Source organism: Calonectris borealis, unplaced genomic scaffold (assembly GCF_964195595.1).
Source record: "Calonectris borealis unplaced genomic scaffold, bCalBor7.hap1.2 HAP1_SCAFFOLD_170, whole genome shotgun sequence".
Taxonomy (NCBI): Eukaryota; Metazoa; Chordata; class Aves; order Procellariiformes; family Procellariidae; genus Calonectris; species Calonectris borealis.
This window is the reverse complement of record NW_027441556.1, coordinates 84,292-103,973: the sequence shown is the minus strand read 5'-3', so window position 1 is coordinate 103,973 and position 19,682 is coordinate 84,292. Positions and strand designations below refer to the sequence as shown.

The following is a 19,682-nucleotide window of genomic DNA, read 5'->3' as shown; positions in this document are numbered from 1 at the left end:
GCTTCCGTGTTTCTTATCTCGCTATCTAGCAAGCATGGGAAAAGAGCAGACAAAATAGAATGAAGTTGCTTGAACTGAACAGAGAGAGACAGGAAAAAACAGAAGCAGTGGCTGGAAAAGAAAAAACGTGCAAAACAGAAGCCAGGGGACAGAGGGAAGAGGCAAGCGGGACAAAAAAGGGCATTTTATCAATACAAACACAAGCTTCCACAAAGACAGGTAAGGCCTAGTGCCAGCGCGCTGGTTAACATACAGCAGAGTCCCCCTCTGCAAGAGGCAAAGGAAATGAAAAGGAATGAGAGTCTGAAACTCACAGGGTTGCGAGTAAAGCACTTTAAGTTGCACTTTCACATCCCTGCAGTCCAGGGAAGAGCCTCATTTGTTTTCTTAATTCTACCAAGAAGAAATGACTGGACCACAATAAAAGCAGAATTATTTTCTAAGGACAGAATACAGTCTATCAAGTGTTTTTTTGTAAACCAACTTCAGCCATATCTTAGTGGTAAACAGAGTCTTTAAGAACCACCAAAGAAGAATGAGATAGTAAACAAGAAAGGCACATTTAATGAACCTTCATTTTAAATGAAATGACTTATTTTAAGTATACCTACTTGCTTTTTAAAAAGAAAAAAGGAAAAAAAGGAAAAAAGGGAAAAAAAAGGGAAAAAAAAGGGAAAAAAAAGGGAAAAAAAAGGGAAAAAAAAGGGAAAAAAAAGGGAAAAAAAAAGGGAAAAAAAAGGGAGGAAAGGGGGAAAGGGGGGAAAGGGGGGAAAGGGGGGAAAGGGGGGAAAGGGGGGAAAGGGGGGAAAGGGGGGAAAGGGGGGAAAGGGGGGAAAGGGGGGAAAGGGGGGGGGAAAGGGAGGGGGAAAAGGGGGGGGAAAGGGAGGGGGAAAAGGGGGGGGAAAGGGGGGGGGAAAGGGGGGGGAAAGGGGGGGGGAAAGGGGGGGGGGAAAAGGGGGGGGAAGGGGGGGGGAAGGGGGGGGAAAGGGGGGGGGAAAGGGGGGGGAAAGGGGGGGGGAAAGGGGGGGGGAAAGGGGGGGAAAGGGGGGGGGAAAGGGGGGGGGAAAGGGGGGGGGAAAGGGGGGGGGAAAGGGGGGGGGAAAGGGGGGGGGAAAGGGGGGGGGAAAGGGGGGGGGAAAGGGGGGAGGAAAGGGGGGGGGAAGGGGGGGGGAAAGGGGGGGGGAAAGGGGGGGGGAAAGGGGGGGGGAAAGGGGGGGGAAAGGGAGGGGGAAAGGGAGGGGGAAAGGGGGGGGAAAGGGGGGGGGAAAGGGGGGGGGAAAGGGAGGGGGAAAGGGAGGGGGAAAGGGGGGGGGAAAAGGGGGGGGGAAAAGGGGGGGGGAAAAGGGGGGGGAAAAGGGGGGGGAAAAGGGGGGGGAAAAGGGGGGGGGAAAAGGGGGGGGGAAAAGGGGGGGGGAAAAGGGGGGGGGAAAAGGGGGGGGGAAAAGGGGGGGGGAAAAGGGGGGGAAAAGGGGGGGGAAAAGGGGGGGGAAAAGGGGGGGAAAAGGGGGGGGAAAAGGGGGGGGGGAAAAGGGGGGGGGAAAGGGGGGGAAAAGGGGGGGGAAAAGGGGGGGGAAAAGGGGGGGGAAAAGGGGGGGGAAAAGGGGGGGGAAAAGGGGGGGGAAAGGGGGGGAAAAGGGGGGGGAAAAGGGGGGGGAAAAGGGGGGGGGAAAGGGGGGGGGAAGGGGGGGGGGAAGGGGGGGGGAAGGGGGGGGGGAAGGGGGGGGGAAGGGGGGGGGAAGGGGGGGGGGAAGGGGGGGGGGAAAGGGGGGGGGAAGGGGGGGGGGAAGGGGGGGGGAAAGGGGGGGGGGAAAGGGGGGGGGGAAAGGGGGGGGGAAAGGGGGGGGGAAGGGGGGGAAGGGGGGGGGGAAAGGGGGGGAAAGGGGGGGAAAGGGGGGGAAAGGGGGGGAAAGGGGGGGAAAGGGGGGGAAAAGGGGGGAAAGGGGGGGAAAAGGGGGGAAAGGGGGGAAAAGGGGGGAAAAGGAAAGGGGGGAAAAGGGGGGAAAAGGGGGGAAAAAGGGGGAAAAGGGGGGAAAAGGGGGGAAAAGGGGGGAAAAAGGGGGAAAAAGGGGGAAAAAAGGGGGAAAAAGGGGGAAAAAAGGGGGAAAAAAAAGGGGGAAAAAAGGGGGAAAAAAGGGGGAAAAAGGGGGAAAAAGGGGGGGAAAAAGGGGGGAAAAAGGGGGAAAAAGGGGGAAAAAAGGGGGGAAAAAAGGGGGGAAAAAAGGGGGAAAAAAGGGGGGAAAAAAGGGGGGAAAAAAGGGGGAAAAAAGGGGGGAAAAAAGGGGGGAAAAAAGGGGGGAAAAAAGGGGGGAAAAAAGGGGGAAAAAAGGGGGGAAAAAAGGGGGGAAAAAAGGGGGGAAAAAAGGGGGGAAAAAAGGGGGGAAAAAAGGGGGAAAAAAAAAAGAGCCTTTTCTAGCTTCAACCAGGACTCCGTCCAAAGTTAGCAGAAAAAAGAACACCGTTTGACAGAAAGTTATTTTTACCTGCGAGGAAACAAAATGAGACCCAAAAGACACACTTCGTGCTTCAGAGCCTCTGGAAAGAGGAACGCTCCCAGCATCTGCTGTAATACGAACAACTGGCAAATGTGGCAGTTTTGCTCTAACAGCTTTCAGTTTTTCCACCTGTTTGTCACCCTCTGCACAACAGCAAAAAAAAGCACAGGAAATAACTTGCTTTTTGTACATTTACCAGCCATCATTTGTTGAGATTCAAACAATATTACACTGCATAGTAAATAAAAACTTTCATATAGTTTTAAGTCTACGTGATATTTAAAAATCTACCATAAATGATGTTTTTCTGAAAGCATTTCCCATTTGTTTATGCTTTCTCTGACACCGACAAACAAGTTGGTCTATACAAGTAGAGTTGGAGGGGGTTGTTTAAGAAAAAACTGCTAAGACTCTTGGAATGTTATTCAAAGTTTCCCAAAGATTTTTTTTAAAGCAGAAAAAAAAAATAGATGAACAGGAAAAAAAAGTCTATTGATCCTATCCTTGTCTGACAGCAGCTACACACTGTTTCATTTTGGGTATACACCATCATCTTATTTCAATTATAAACCCAAATTCTTTTACATTCCTAGTCCAAATACTTTGGTTAGCTACCTATTTGTCATAAGTCAACACCCTTCACAAAGATAACACAAAACTGCTACGCTATCCTCCCTAAACTATAATTTTGGGCTAAACAATCCACCTGTGGTGTGAAAAGCCCTTTTATATTTCAGTAACACCTGAAATGTTAAGTTCTGATGCTGCAAGTATTTTGAGAAATTTTGCCATTTCTCACTTTGTGGTAGACTTATATTTGAGGTTGAGTGTACCTTACATCTGAGGTAATCTCCAAAACCCACCCCCAGGTATTCTTCTGTTACTGTCCTTTTAAAATACATTAAAAGAAGAATTAAAATTTCCCTCAGCCTCCAAAGACAACACATGCACACTAAATAGAATTTGACTTCTAGTTAATTTTTCCAGTTTTTGCTTTTCCTCACTACAGTCTGTTAGAATACAAATAAAATAAAATTGCATGCGTCACCATTTCTTCATCCTATATTAAACTCATGAACTCCTGCACTGTCAGCAAGGCTGTCTATCTCGCTTTAACAATCTGACTACCTAAGGGTTCTTTTTATTAACAAAGCACAAACAATAAGGACTTTGATTCCTAGGTTCCAGATTCAGATCACGTCATCAGTGATTCCTTGCTAACAGCATTGATTTGCATCCCGAGCCAATGATTAATTTTTTTTTTTTTTAAACATGCTCTTCTGCAATGAAGCTCTTTCAGTCTTCAATTTTTCCTTTTTTTTCCTTCATTCTTCCTTTTTTTACACCTCTCATACAAAGCTTGCTGAAAAATAGTAGGACTGTTTATACTGGAGGGGGGCGCTATCTTAAAATAACCAGATTTCCCAAGCTTTAAGAAAACAAAAAGAAAAAAAAGAAAAAAAATCACTTTCCTGAGTTAGATTCAATAAATACCACATCTAAAAATACCAAATACCTGTGATACTAGTTTCCCAATTTTTTTTAATCAATTCCTCCAATATTCCAGTTACATTGCTCCAGATACAATCAAATATTTCAGAAGCCACGGCATCTTTGATACAGGCATTGGGAGAAACAGGGGGAATGCCACGCTTACTCCTCTTCTCAGCAAGACGCATTTTCTTTTGTTCCCAACTCTCATCATCACTAATAAAGGAAGCAAATTCAAATTAATTCCCATGGGTTTTAACTTTTTTTCCCCCCTTCTAATACACTGAACGAATAGAAACATACATGTGGAAGACAAGCAAGTCGGATGTACATCACAAACAAATTCAAATTCAAACACACAGAGTACCCATGGGAACAAAACCTATCGAATACATATAATGATTTCTTTTTCTTTTGCTTGCAGGTAAAAAAAATTAAAAATCCAGTCAGGGCATTACAACAGAAAGATCTGCAGCTCTAGAAGGAACAGCTTTATACATGGCACTTAGCCATTTGAGACTAAATCCTACGCTTTTTACCGTAACATAAGGGAACTATTGTCTGTTGCATTTGGCAGGAGGACTATCACATAGAACATTTCATTTATATCACGTCCTGTGTACCTGCACACATCTGCAACACTTCACCACTGATCAAAGACAAACAACTTTAAAGGATTTCTGCAGCCTGACAAGAACAGCAGAGCCCATAGCCTTACGCTCACCTCCTTCCCTTCCTCTACTGCGTGGACAGTTACCCTTTGCTTCCCCCCACCCCCTTCCTACCTAGGGAAGCACAGTGTAGCAACATTTCTACCTTGATCTTCTAATACACTTCCTAGGAAAAAAGTTTTAACCTTTTGTTTGTTTGGTTGGTTGGTTGGTTTGGTTTGTTTTAACCCCATGATATTTCCTTCTAAGGAAGTGCCTTTTTTTTTTGAGATTTCAAGGATGATCCCAAATTCATACTGGTTTCTACTATCTCCCTTTCTCTTCTCAGCCACTTCTTTCACCTCTTCCTCAAACTGGACCGCAAACTTCTTAACTATAACTGAATGGTCCAATTCACAAAATGACCAAGCTATTTTCATACCAGGCTTTGTAACTCCAAATGTTTTAGTTATGGAAAATAAGGTATTTCAGAATCTAATCCTGAAAAGGAAACAAGAAACAACGTATCAAGGAGGCACAAAGAAGAGCACCTTCAGTCAAGTCCCTCTCCCAAATTACGTTTGCTTACTTAGCAATGCTTCACTTCTTAATCCTAAATCCTTTCCAAAATGGTAGGCACCCAGGCCCTCTCTTTCAAAAACAGGACTGAAAGGGTCTACCTGGGTCTCAGTCTGGTTTCTCAGTTTTTCAGAACAACCATGTCGTTTTCCTTTAAATGCATCAAGCTTTAGCACAAAAAGTTATGCTTTGTGCCCTACTAGTCCTACAAAATCTTCCCTCTCGTAGAGGCCTTTTAGAAAACAGCACGTTACGGTCTTTATTCTACCCAGTAGCCTAGCTGCTGGAACATTCAACTGGGCCATGGGAAACCTGGGTTGCATTGTCGAGAAGACAGTTGCATTACTCCTGTCACCCACCAGAGTGCTCTAAATGCAGGTTGTATCCTGCACGCCTCCTCACAAAGATGTTATACACTGCACAAAAAGAATTTAAGATCCATTAGGGCAGACAATGAGAGCACGTACAGTGTAATGACCCTGAACAACCTGGTGGTCAAGGCACTCATCTGGGAAGCAGGGATTCCTTCATTCTACTCCCTGTCTCAAAATTAAATATTCATTCTATTGAATCTCCGTGCACAAAACACCTGAAAACAGCTAGTGGTTAAGACACATTCCTCTGACATGGGAGATGTGAGTTTTGAACCACTAGAAAGACAACATACCTAATCTTCCACATGCCCAGTAAGTGCTCTGACCACTGTGCTACTGAATACAGGAACAGAAGGAACTGTATTTTACAGAAGAGAAACACAGTTATGAACCCTGACTGGGCTCACTGATAATTTTTCATTATTTTCTTAAAAAATACATATATCTGTTATTTACAGCTCCTTGTTGTCAAAGGCAAGATATTCTTCTATTTTTCCATCCACATCATAGATTTCTTCTTCCAGGAATGAATACATGGATGAGTCAGAGGCAGAAATCCTAGTGGAACTTGAATCTAGTGATTTATGTATTGGAGATGCTGTTGGGATCAGTTTAGAGCCTGAAATGCAGAGCCTGAAAAAATATCAAATATTCAAATATTAAATATTCAAAGAAAGAAGAAAGTGCATATTTAATTACACTGAAATGTTTCAATAATACAAAAGTAATAAGTGTACATATTTCTGAAGAGGGAAGACCAAAAAGAAAACTTAAAAAAATTAACATACTCTTTTATATTACTAGTACATTCATGGAGGCCAGGTAAGCACTTAGTATCCACAGAGGTATCACTTCTGCTCTGAAAATGCTGAAAGCCTTCATCCTTCGGCAATAGGACCTGCCTTCCTAGAACCCTGAATAAAAAGGAGAGAGCGAGTGATATTTTAGATGGAAATCTACTGCATATGCAAATATCAAGAATACAAATACCTGCAAACAGTAGGCAATGCAAAAGCACACCTTACATTTGCTTTGAAAAAGCAATCTATGGAGGGGCCAGGGCCTTGTGTAATACATTTAACATTGCCTAGTATTTAAGTCATTAAAGTTAAGCTGATTTACGCAAGATGAGATTCTAGCTTATAATTTTTAAGAGCAAACAGTCAAACTTATTAGATTGTTCTAAAGTAAACACACTTCCCTTCTTATCAAAACTCCATAAGAAATGTTTAAAAATGGATGCAGAAGACAAATAACATCTGCTATGACTTCACTTATCCAACTGCAGTATCCATCAACATGAGCAGGAGTCCTAGTCCAAAATGTTTACAAGGATAGTTAAGACTAGAATTAATGTTCAGAAAATGCACAAAATCCAACATGCATAATGCACAGAGGCAGAGAGAAAAGATAAAAGCAACTCTATTTAAATGTACACAAAATTACTCTAGAAAATAATTTCTGAACACAGTACAGGTAAATAATAATCACTGCTTACTGAACTGTGTTTCACTAGAATTCACAAGGGATCTCAAAAGAACTTGCCAGTCGCAGCTGTCGGGCAAGCAGCAATGTTCAGACTCACCTGAACACATTTTCTTGAGACTATCTTTCACAAAACAGCACTTTATATGACATGAAGGTCTAAGCAATAGGCTTTTTTACTTTTTATTTTGTAAGCCAAGAACAAAAAGCTTTCTCTTGAAATAGATCTGACCTTTCTCTTTGTCGTGGTTTAACCTGGCAGGCAGCTAAATACCACGCAGTCGCTCACTCACTCCCCCCCACCCCGCAGTGGGACAGGGAGAGAATCGGAAGGGTGAGAGCGAGAAAAACTCGTGGGTTGAGATAAAGACAGTTTAATAGAACAGAAAAGGGAAAATAATAATGATAATGATGATAGAATATACAAAATGAGTGATGCACAATGCAATTGCTCACCACCCGCGCTGACCGATAACCAAGTAGCGATCGCTACTTCCTGGATCATGCCTACCGTTCATATACTGAGCATGACGTCACATGGTATGGAATACCCCGTTAGCCAGCTGGGCTAGATGTTAGTTGGGCTAACATCAGTGTGTTATCAACATTCTCCTCATACTAAATCCAAAACACAGCACTAGGAAGAAATTTAACTCTATCCCAGCCAAAACCAGGACAGCATCCACCCCTTATTCTACACCATTTACGTAATGCCTAGGTCTCACATTTTTCAATACATTTCAATTAATCACCATCACCTTTCTTGTCTTTTTTTATATATATATATATATATATACACACACACAGAGATATCATTCCCTTAGTCCATGAGCCATCCCTCTAAAATGTCCATTGAGTTCATTTAGTCCACGACTTTGGGCTCCATCTGTCATAACAGTCTTTCAAGGCAGGAGAGATGGTGTGTGGTGTTGGACTGTTGCATCCTGAAGCCAGTTCTCATTTCCAGTATTGCTGCGCTCGCCCGGTTCTATCATCGTTGCACTTAGCTCGGTTTCATCGTAGTTAGTTCATTCTTCATTAATCTGGGTGATTTTATTGCTATAGCAACCACAGAAATAATGATGATATACAATATCATATAACAATTAACATCATAAAATTCAGTTTATTGGCTATTTTCACCCAAAATCAAATCCCCTTGAGGTACACATCAGACTTCCCCTTCCTTTCTCATAACCCACCAAATGCACCCAGGTCCTTGAGCAAAAGCAATCCCACGAATGGGTTTTCCCTTGCCAGAGGCAGGAGTAACCCAGATTGTCTTCCCCAGAATATTTCTTACGTGCACGGCAGGGACTTTATCCCCCTCTACAGTACGTAAGAGTTTTGATTGGGCAGGGCCAGCTCGATTGAAAGATCCCCTGGTGTTGACTAACCAGGTGGCTTTTGCTAAATGTGTATCCCAATGCTTGAATGTCCCACCACCCATTGCCCTCAGTGTTGTCTTTAGCAGTCCGTTGTATTGTTCAATTTTCCCAGAGGCTGGTGCATGGTAGGGGATGTGATAGACCCACTCAATGCCATGCTCTTTGGCCCAGGTGTCTATGAGGGTGTTTTGGAAATGAGTTCCGTTGTCTGACTCAATTCTTTCTGGGGTGCCATGTCACCATAGGTCTTTACAAGGCCTAGGATAGTGTTCCAGGCAGTGGCATGGGACACAGGATATGTTTCCAGCCATGCGGTGGTTGCTTCCACCATGGTGAGCACATAGCACTTGCCTTGGCCGGTTTGTTGGAGTGTGATATAATCAATCTGCCAGGCCTCCCCATATTTGTATTTCAACCATCGTCCCCCATACCAAAGAGGCCTTACTCGCTTGGCTTGCTTGATTGCAGCGCACATTTCACATTCATGGACAACCTGTGCAATAGTGTCCATGGTCAAGTCCACCCCTTGATCAAGAGCCCATCTATATGTTGCATCTCTTCCTTGATGGCCTGAGGTGTCATGGGCCCGCTGAGCTATAAATAATTCACCCTTATGTTGCCAGTCCAGATCCACCCAAGCCACTTCAATTCTAGCAGCCTGGTCCACCTGCTGGTTGTTTTGGTGCTCTTCACTGGCCCAACTCTTGGGTACGTGAGCATCTACGTGATGTACTTTTACAGCCAGGTTCTCTACCCGGGCAGCAATATCTTGCCACAACGCAGCAGCCCAGATGGGTTTACCTCTGCACTGCCAGTTGTTCTGCTTCCACAGCTGCAACCACCCCCACAGGGCATTTGCCACCATCCATGAGTCAGTATAAAGTACTGGCTATTTTTTTCATTCAGCAATGTCCAAGGCCAGCTGGATGGCTTTCACCTCTGCAAACTGGCTCGAGTCATCTTCTCCTTCAGCAGTTTCTGCGACTTGCCATACAGGACTTCATACAGCAGCCTTCCACTTCCGATGCTTTCCCAACAAGGCGACAGGACCCATCAGTGAACAGGGCATATTGCTTCTTGTTTTCTAGTAGTTTATTATACAGTGGAGCCTCTTCAGCCCACGTCACCACCTCCTCTGGGGATATTCCAAAATCTTTGCCTTCTGGCCAGTTCGTGATCACTTCCAAGATTCCTGGGCGACCGGGGTTTCCTATTCGGGCCCGTTGTGCGATCAGTGCGACCCACTTACTCCACGTAGCATCAGTTGCATGATGTGTAGAGGGGACGCTCCCTTTGAACATCCAGCCCAGCACCGGCAGTCGGGGTGCCAGGAGGAGCTGTGCTTCAGTACCAACCACTTCCGAAGCAGCTCGAATCCCTTCATATGCTGCCAATATCTCCTTCTCAGTTGGAGTGTAGCGGGCCTCGGATCCTCTGTATCCCCGACTCCAGAACCCTAAGGGTCGACCTCGAGTCTCCCCTGGTGCTTTCTGCCAGAGGCTCCAGGTAGGGCCATTCTCCCTAGCCGTGGTGTAGAGCACGTTCTTTACATCTTGTCCTGCCCGGACTGGCCCAGGGGCTACTGCATGAACTATCTCCCGTTTAACTTGTTCAATGGCTTGTCGTTGCTCAGGGCCCCATTTGAAATTGTTCTTCCGAGTCACTTGATAGAGAGGGCTTACAATCAGGCTGTAATCTGGAATATACATACTCCAAAAACCCACAACGTCTAAGAAAGCTTGTGTTTCCTTTTTGCTAGTTGGTGGGGACATGGCTGTTGTTTTGTTGATCACATCCATTGGGATCTGACGACATCCATCTTGCCATTTTATTCCTAAAAACTGGATCTCCTGTGCAGGTCCCTTGACCTTACTTTGTTTTATGGCAAAACCAGCCTTCAGAAGGATTTGAATTATTTTCTTCCCTTTCTCAAAAGCTTCTTCCACTGTGTTGCCCCACACAATGATGTCATCAATGTACTGCAGGTGTTCCGGAGCCTCACCCTGTTCCAGTGTGGTGTGGATCAGTCCATGGCAAATGGTAGAGCTGTGTTTCCACCCCTGGGGCAGTCGGTTCCAGGGGTACTGGACGCCCCTCCAAGTGAAAGCAAACTGTGGCCTGCACTCTGCCACCAAAGGGATTGAGAAGAACACATTAGTGATATCAGTTGTGGCGTACCACTTGGCTGCCTTTGACTCCAGTTCGTATTGGGAGTTCTAGCATGTCCGGCACGGCAGCACTCAGTGGCGGCGTGACTTCGTTCAGGCCACGGTAGTCTACTGTTAGTCTCCACTCTCCATTGGACTTTCGCACTGGCCATATGGGACTGTTAAAGAGTGAGCGAGTCTTGCTGATCACTCCTTGGCTCTCCAGTCGACGAATCAGCTCATGGATGGGGATGAGGGAATCTCGGTTGGTGCAATATTGCCGCCGGTGCACTGTTGTGGTAGCGATTGGTACCTGTTGTTCTTCAACCCTCAGCAACCCCACAACAGAAGGGTCCTCCGAGAGACCAGGCAAGGTGGACAGCTGTTTAATTTCCTCCGTCTCCAGGGCAGCTATACCAAAAGCCCACCGGTACCCTTTTGGGTCCTTGAAATACCCTCTCCTGAGATAGTCTATGCCAAGGATGCACGGAGCCTCTGGGCCAGTCACAATGGGGTGCTTCTGCCACTCATTCCCGGTCAGGCTCACTTCGGCCTCCAATACAGTTAACTCTTGGGATCCCCCTGTCACTCCAGAAATACAAATGGGTTCTGCCCCTATATAGTTTGATGGCATCAGGGTACACTGTGCACCGGTGTCTACGAGAGCCTTATACTCCTGTGGCTCTGATGTGCCAGGCCATCGAATCCACACAGTCCAGTAAACCTGGTTGTCCCTTTCCTCCACCTGGCCGGAGGCAGGGCCCCTCTAGTTCTGGTCATAGTATCCGTTTCTCATTTCTTGGAAATGCGAGTCAAGAATTTCTTCATCACAATCCAAAGTAAGATCAAACTTTCTACTCTGTCTGTTCACTGGAAACTGGACTGTTGTGAGACAGGTTTTTCCTGAAAACTGGAGCAGCATTTTTCCTGAGAGAACCCCCTTGTGTCATTGTTTTTCCTTGCAACTCACGTACCTGTGCCTCTAGGATGAAGGTAGGTCTTCCATCCCACTGCCTCATGTCCTCTCCGTGGTCACGCAGGTAAAACCACAGGGTGCCCCGTGGTGTGTACCTTCTATATCCTCTCTCTCAAGGAGAAAAACGCGGACTCCTAATGGCTGAGATACTGGTCCATACGGGTGGAGAATAGGACATATCCTCTTTGAGTTGCTGGAACTCCTGGGACAGTTTCTCCACAGCCGAGACAAGGGAGGAGGAGACAGTTTCTTCGTATTCCTGGAGTCTGCTAACAACACCATCCACCATTGGTGCTTCTTCCTCTTTCCAGCACAGTACTGCTGGAACGAACTGGCATATGATGCTGGGGCGCTCCGTACCAACTTCCACCACATGGGTTGCATGCACTGGCCTTCATCTGGATCTTTGGGCGTTTGGTCGTTGTCCAGGTCACTATAAACCACCTCCAGCACGCCTAATTCTCTCAGGTACTGGATACCTCTCTCCATAGTGGTCCACTTGCCTGGGCGATATATAATATCTTCCTTGAAGGGGTATCTTTCCTTCACGCCTGACAGCAGTCGCCTCCAGAGGCTGAGGACCTGTGTCCCTTTTCCAATTGCTTTGTCAACGCCCCCTTCCCTAGCAAGGAATCCCAGCTGTTTGGCTTCCTTCCCCTCTAATTCCAGGCTACTGGCCCCATTATCCCAGCATCGGAGCAGCCAGGTAACAATATGCTCGCCTGGACGACGGCTGAAATCTCCGCATATCTCGCAACTCATTCAGGGATAGGGATCGGGTGGTTTCCGTCTTGTTTATGAGTTCTTCCTCTTCCTCCTCCCCTCCTCATGATGGCCCTGCTTTTCCCTTTCTAAACGACCTGACTTCCGCCTCAAAGATTTCTTCTTCTGTACAGGGGCGACGGATACCAGCAAGGGTTGGTCCTCTGGTTCAGCCATAGTACCTGTTGCTGGGGTTTGGGTAGCTGCAGTGCCTGTTGCGGGGGCTGGCATAACTGTAGTGACTGTTGCCAGGGTTTGAGTAGCCACAGTGGTTGTCGTGGGAGTTGAAGTAGCCACCGTGCCTGTCATGGGGGTTTGAGTAGCCACCGTGTCTGTTGCCGGGGTTGATGTCTGGACAGTATTCCTGAATAGTTGTTTAACCCTAAACAAGACCTGAATCACATTCAGGATACATAGCAATATGAACATGCTTGTTTGAACATCCCAAGGATATTCAAAATTCTCAGGGAATATTGTGGGCATCTTCATGAAGAGGATAGAAGAAAAAGGAGTTTCTGAAGATATAGAAGGGAAGATGAACAAGTGGGAGAAAGTGTCCCATCCTGTCTCCCCCCTAAATTCATTCATCGAGGTGAAGAGGTAAAAAGTGTAATTATTAATACTTTCCAAAAGATAGCTCCCAAAGAACAGGAATGATGGCAGTGCTGAATATGGGCTCGTGACCAATAATTTTATCATAACATAAACCAGTGTCGTGCAGTATAGCAAAGCGATGACCAACCCCACATAAAAACTGATAATCAGCAGTATAGACAGCCAGTAAGGTGCTACATACCAAAACTCCAAAAACAGATCCAACAATTCTGTGAGCAAATAAACCAACATTGTAACCAGCAAGTACTAAACTGATATAATGAATGCTTATTAACAAATTTTGTTTTAACCCGTTTGGGTCAGATGTGTCATTATCTCAACCCTTCAAGCCCCACGTTGGGCGCCAAAAAGGACTGTCGTGGTTTAACCTGGCAGGCAGCCAAATACCACGCAGTCGCTCACTCACTCCCCCCCACCCCGCAGTGGGACAGGGAGAGAATCGGAAGGGTGAGAGCGAGAAAAACTCGTGGGTTGAGATAAAGACAGTTTAATAGAACAGAAAAGGGAAAATAATAATGATAATGATGATAGAATATACAAAATGAGTGATGCACAATGCAATTGCTCACCACCCGCGCTGACCGATAACCAAGTAGCGATCGCTACTTCCTGGATCACGCCTACCATTCATATACTGAGCATGACATCACACGGTATGGAACACCCTGTTAGCCAGCTGGGCTAGCCGTCCTGGCTGTGCTCCCTCCCAGTCTAGTTTGGTAGCAGAGCATAGTTGTTCTTGACAAGGTACTGAGCAACAACTGAAAACATCAGTGTGTTATCAACATTCTCCTCATACTAAATCCAAAACACAGCACTAGGAAGAAATTTAACTCTATCCCAGCCGAAACCAGGACACTTATTGATGACAGTTCTCAAGTATATTTATTCTCACATGCTATGCTGAGTATTCATATATCGACATAGCTATTCTACAAATCGAAAAAAAGGACAGCCAGCGAGCTCTTTGAAGCACAACTCTCAGAAATAAATCTGGCATCCCAGAAGTTATTCTTTTGAGTAACTAGTCAACACAAACTGAGTTTTAACGTTTAAGCTTAATAATGAAAATTTTTTTTTTTCTTCTTAAACCACAGGATGTACCACATCCCTTAGTACCAAATGACATAGAGCTCCCAGATTTCTTCAGTTCGCTTTCAACCTCTTGGACTTGGTTGGTATTGCCAGCACTAGATTTGAATCAGAAAATCGTAAGTACGGGGACTCGCTTACTTAAAAAAATTCTACTTAGTAAAAATACTCTGAAAATATAGTGAAATGACTTAATATTTTGAGTTAATTACACAGCACTAAAACCTGTCTCCATTTTATGAATGTTCTATTAATTTTTACAGTATCTAAAAAAGGCAAAGCATGCCTTAACGCTAGTGAAAATTGCCTCAGTTTTATTTAACAGTTCTCTCTTGTTCCTGACAAAGTGTGACAAGCTTTGTTAGTTGATTTTAGTTTATACTCACTAGTAACAAGCCTCTGCAAATTATCTAAAAGCATTGAAAGCATATCACAATTATTGACAACGTTCTTTTTAACGGTGTTAACAAACTATTGACTAGAAGACAGATATATGCAGGTCTATGTTTAGAATAGCTTAGAGCCACAACATCTCACTAAGAATGACATGCCATCATTTATGAAGGCAGGACAGTACAACGCAGTGCAACACTGACTTCTGTCCCCTGTGTTGTAAGAAGCGGTCATCAGGCTGCCTAGACATTTTGCATATCTATGCAAAACAATTCTCATTAATCATGTATGCATCCTCATACCTGTTCCAACTAGTTATTGTCGGGTTAATATCACACACTGTTTTACATTGATTTACATAGCCTAGGAAGACATTATGGCTGTGCAGTATATGTGAAACATGCGGTCGCCTTCATTTTTCATTTCTTTATAGAAGACTTAGTAACAGAATTAACACGGAATTTCTTGGAATTTCACAGTATGTCTTCACTTACAGTAAAAAAAAAAAAAATTCATTACAAGATGTGTTCTTTATTTAGAAAAAGTAATTATGAAAATGATTCATTATTATTTTCTCATTACACCCTGCTAAAATATCTTTGTCTACAATCATTGTATTAAGCAAAATAAAGAGCATTAGCTGCTAGTGCATCACCACCCAAACTTACTGCGTAACTATGGCACAGCTCAGTCCCAGAGATCCAGATTTAAATGCAAAGGTGTTACTGGTGCCATACATCAGGAGCAATTCACATGTGGGTACCCCAAAAATTCAAATTAGAGTGATAACTGGTTAAAACTAGTACCAGCAAGAAATTTCCTTACCTTAGATGAGGAAATTGTTCAACCCAGTCTGTACATTCTGCCTGCAGGCTCTGAGTTTGGGAGGTCACTTTTCCTTCGAACAGCATTTCATCAATCTCCCAAAATAACTGATGCACTCTCTGTGTGTTGGCTTTATCAAATTCCTACATATTATAAAATTAATAGTTGTTAGCAAATATGCATACATATTCATATTAAAAACCCCACAATATTTAAAGAACAGGACAACTTGGACCAATTTGGCTGAGCATCTCAGAATGGATTTTCAGACGGCCTACTTTGGAGACACAATTTATATGGTGCAGTGCAAAAAAAAAAAACAAACTAGGTAGTTGGCCTGAGCAAGGTGATTTAGCAAAAAGGAACTAGCTCTCTAGGATTAGCCAACAGAAAACACCAGTTATAAGATGTCTGGACTCCTGGCTCCCTCCCTGCTCCAACATGGAGTGCAGCATGCACATTGCACCTCTGTGACCCATGGCACCAAAGCTCCCTGCTCTTTTGAGCAGCGCTTTTCCTTTCTGAGTAAAACAGCTAAGAGGGCCAAGAGGGGACACCTTCCATCTGTATGACATAGTCTGGTCCTTAGGAAACAACCCTCAGTGTGAGATATGGCCTTCCACACATCTTCACTGAAGCGACAACTCAGTACAACCAGAAATGGGCAAGTGCGGGGGCTTATGAAGGTAGCAGGGAAGAGCCTGACTTTATCCAGGGATGTGGAAACGAGCACTTAGCTGAGGGTTCCTCAGCTGTTCATAATAATATTTGGCCATTTATATTAGACACTCTGAAACACAGAAAAAAGTGGTAATACTTGGTGCCCAAATCACATCTGTTCACTTCCAGCTGAGTGCCCCAACCACTTCAGGCTACAGAAGGGATCACACCAAAAAGGAGTGGGAAAATAACTCTCACCCAAGTTATTGTATGATCCAGGGTCAGGCTTTCTCCTGGAGGGCTGGAAGTGACAGATGTCAGTACGCTAAAAGTTAGGATATTGTACAAAAGGTACAGCAGAACTACCACTACCAGCCATGGATGGCTTTTTAAAATGAAAGTGGCAGTGACCGCAATGCTTTTGGATTTATTCAACGCTGCCAGCCTGCACCAAGCATGCCTCAGAGGTCAGCCTCCCTAACAGGCTTAACCTCTCTCTGCATCATCTACGAAACAGAACTGAGCTTAGGTAAGAGCTAAATATTTACTCAGACTGGGACATTTACATGCATGCTCATGAATGTACTTTATGACTCAAAACATTGAGAATAGTTCAATTTAAACACTGCCTGCATTATGCAGTATTTGAAAACACATATTATATCACTCCCTTGGACTCAGAAATCTAAGTCTACCTTCGTTGGCAAAATAGGTTTGTTTTCCCCAAATTTCATCATTTCATATTTTTATTCCATTTTCCTTTGTTACACATCAGCTGCACTGATATCAACTTGCAAACAGAACTATTTTTTTAAAAATTCAATTAATATACTTAATCATTAGGCTATAATGAATAAAAGTGGTTAACTTCTCCTACAGGATGTGCTGCATGTCCATTTTCTGTAAAAATTAATCTATTCTACAATATTTAGATAAAGTGTACTGTAAAGTTTCTGTGACGTACATCATCCCTCCAGGAGTAAACCGAACTTCTTTCAGTAGACAAACCAGTAGTATAGCTGTTTATTCCAGACCAAGAATTATTCAGCTCTGTGGGTGTTGTACGACCACTAGATGAAAGTGATGAAAGCGTTTCACTGTGAAAAGAAGACAAATTAAAATGAAGAACACAATGGTTTTCTGTTTAAACATTTTAAAAATAACACAACTGATCACATAAATGGACAGTGATTACATATTCCTGTTGGATGCAAGGTTTTCAGGACATGCTGTTAAGAGTCGATGTGCCACATGTGCCACAAAAAGAACGGGCGGGGAAGGCGACCGGCCTGGCTGAACGGGGAGCTCTGGCTGGGACTCAGGGAAAAAAGGAGAGTTTATCACTTGTGGAGGAAGGGTCAGGCAACTCAGGAAGAGTACAGGGATCGCGTTAGGTCGTGCAGAGAGGAAATTAGAAAGGCAAAAGCCCGGCTAGAACTCAACCTGGCCACTGTCGTGAGAGACAACAAAAAATGCTTTTATAAGTATGTTAATGACAAAAGGAGAGCCAAGAAGAATCTCCCTCCTCTATTGGATGCGGGGGGGAACGTTGCCACCAAGGACGAGGAAAAGGCTGAGATACTCAACACCTACTTTGCCTCAGTCTTTAGTAGTCAGAGTGGTTATCCTCAGGGTACTCAGCCCCCTGAGCTGGAAGACAGGGATGACGAGCAGGATAAACCCCCCATAATTCAAGAGGATGAAGTTCATGACCTGCTATGCCACCTGGATGTTCACAAGTCTATGGGGCCAGATGGGATCCACCCGAGGGTACTGAGGGAGCTGGCGGAAGAGCTTGCCGAGCCGCTCTCCATCATTTACCAGCAGTCCTGGTTAACTGGGGAGGTCCCGGACGACTGGAGGCTTGCCAATGTGACGCCCATCTACAAGAAGGGCCGGAGGGAGGATCCGGGGAACTACAGACCGGTCAGCCTGACCTCGGTGCCGGGGAAGATCATGGAGCGGTTGGTTTTGAGGGCGCTCACGAGCCATGTCCGGGACAACCAGGGGATCAGGCCCAGCCAGCAGGGGTTCATGGAAGGCAGGTCCTGCTTGACCAACCTGATCTCCTTCTATGACCAGGTGACCCGCCTAGTGGATGAGGGAAAGGCTGTGGATGTGGTCTACTTGGACTTCAGTAAGGCCTTTGACACTGTCTCCCACAGCATTCTCCTAGAGAAGCTGGCGGCTCACGGCCTAGACAGGTGCACTCTTCGCTGGGTAAAAAACTGGCTGGACGGCCGAGCCCAGAGAGTTGTGGTGAACGGAGTTAAATCCAGTTGGCGGCCGGTCACGAGCGGTGTTCCCCAGGGCTCAGTACTGGGGCCGGTCCTGTTCAATATCTTCATCAATGATCTGGACGAGGGGATCGAGTGCTCCCTCAGTAAGTTTGCAGATGACACCAAGCTGGGCGGGAGTGTTGATCTGCTGGAGGGTAGGAAGGCTCTGCAGAGGGACCTGGACAGGCTGGATCGATGGGCCGAGGCCAACTGTATGAGGTTCAACAAGGCCAAGTGCCGGGTCCTGCCCTTCGGCCACAACAACCCCAGGCAACGCTACAGGCTTGGGGAAGAGTGGCTGGAAAGCTGCCCAGAGGAAAAGGACCTGGGGGTGCTGGTTGACAGCCGGCTGAACATGAGCCGGCAGTGTGCCCAGGTGGCCAAGAAGGCCAATGGCATCCTGGCCTGTATCAGAAATAGTGTGGCCAGCAGGAGCAGGGAGGTGATCGTGCCCCTGTACTCGGCCCTGGTGAGGCCGCACCTCGAATACTGTGTTCAGTTTTGGGCCCCTCACTACAAGAAGGACATGGAGGTGCTGGAGCGTGTCCAGAGGAGGGCAACGAAGCTGGTGAAGGGCCTGGAGCACAAGTCTTATGGGGAGCGGCTGAGGGAACTGGGGTTGTTTAGTCTGGAGAAGAGGAGGCTGAGGGGAGACCTCATCGCGCTCTACAACTACCTGAAAGGAGGTTGTAGCGAGGTGGGGGTCGGTCTCTTCTCCCAAGTAACTAGCGATAGGACAAGAGGAAATGGCCTCAAGTTGCGCCAAGGGAGGTTTAGATTGAACATTAGGAAAAATTTCTTTACTGAAAGAGTGGTCAGGCCTTGGAACAGGCTGCCCAGGGAAGTGGTTGAGTCACCATCCCTGGAGGTATTTAAAAGACGTGTAGATGAGGCCCTTAGGGACATGGTGTAGTGGGCATGGTGGTGTTGGGTTGACGGTTGGACACGATGATCTTAGAGGTCTTTTCCAACCTGTATGATTCTATGATTCTATGATTCTATGATGTGAAGAGTTGCAAATGTACGTTTTTTAAGTAGAGTGCAACCAGTACATGCTCCTGTTTGTACCATTTACTGCCTTAAAGGCAATTCCGTCTACAATGTTATGCTTTTATATATATGTATATTACTGCAACTGTAAGTGGACTCTAGAATATATCCACACATATATATCCACACACGTACCAAGCACTTCCACCTCTAACAATTATTTTGATTTCCCCAGTTCAGCTAAAGGGCACATCAAAACTATACATTAAAGATAACATAAGCCTTCTTTAACTCTATTAGAAGCTATCACAAGAAAATCATGCAAAACGGAGCATAACATCTCTACAAATGTTTCGAATAGCACTGAGTTACATATCCATACACAATGTCTTTTATGCTGTTAGACCTGGTGCACTTTAAACCTTGAGCTCTGGGATTCCAGCGCTCAGAAAGCTCTAGCTGGTCCCTGCCAGCTACCATCTAC

The 19,682-nt window shown here is 45.3% G+C and overlaps 1 protein-coding gene across 5 annotated transcripts in view; it reads right to left on the bottom strand.

The window, feature by feature from the left end:
* Positions 1–19,682, bottom strand: part of FAM149A (family with sequence similarity 149 member A) — a 48,546-nt gene that overhangs the window by 8,007 nt on the left and 20,857 nt on the right. For all 5 annotated transcript variants that reach the window (XM_075139351.1, XM_075139353.1, XM_075139352.1 and 2 more), the window contains exons 3-8: positions 16,894–17,026; positions 15,270–15,412; positions 6,375–6,500; positions 6,043–6,219; positions 4,009–4,199; positions 2,481–2,635 (exon numbers count right to left, since the gene is read on the bottom strand). In XM_075139351.1, the coding sequence (XP_074995452.1) occupies positions 2,481–2,635; positions 4,009–4,199; positions 6,043–6,219; positions 6,375–6,500; positions 15,270–15,412; positions 16,894–17,026 (925 nt within the window). The remainder of the gene's footprint in view (positions 1–2,480; positions 2,636–4,008; positions 4,200–6,042; positions 6,220–6,374; positions 6,501–15,269; positions 15,413–16,893; positions 17,027–19,682) is intronic.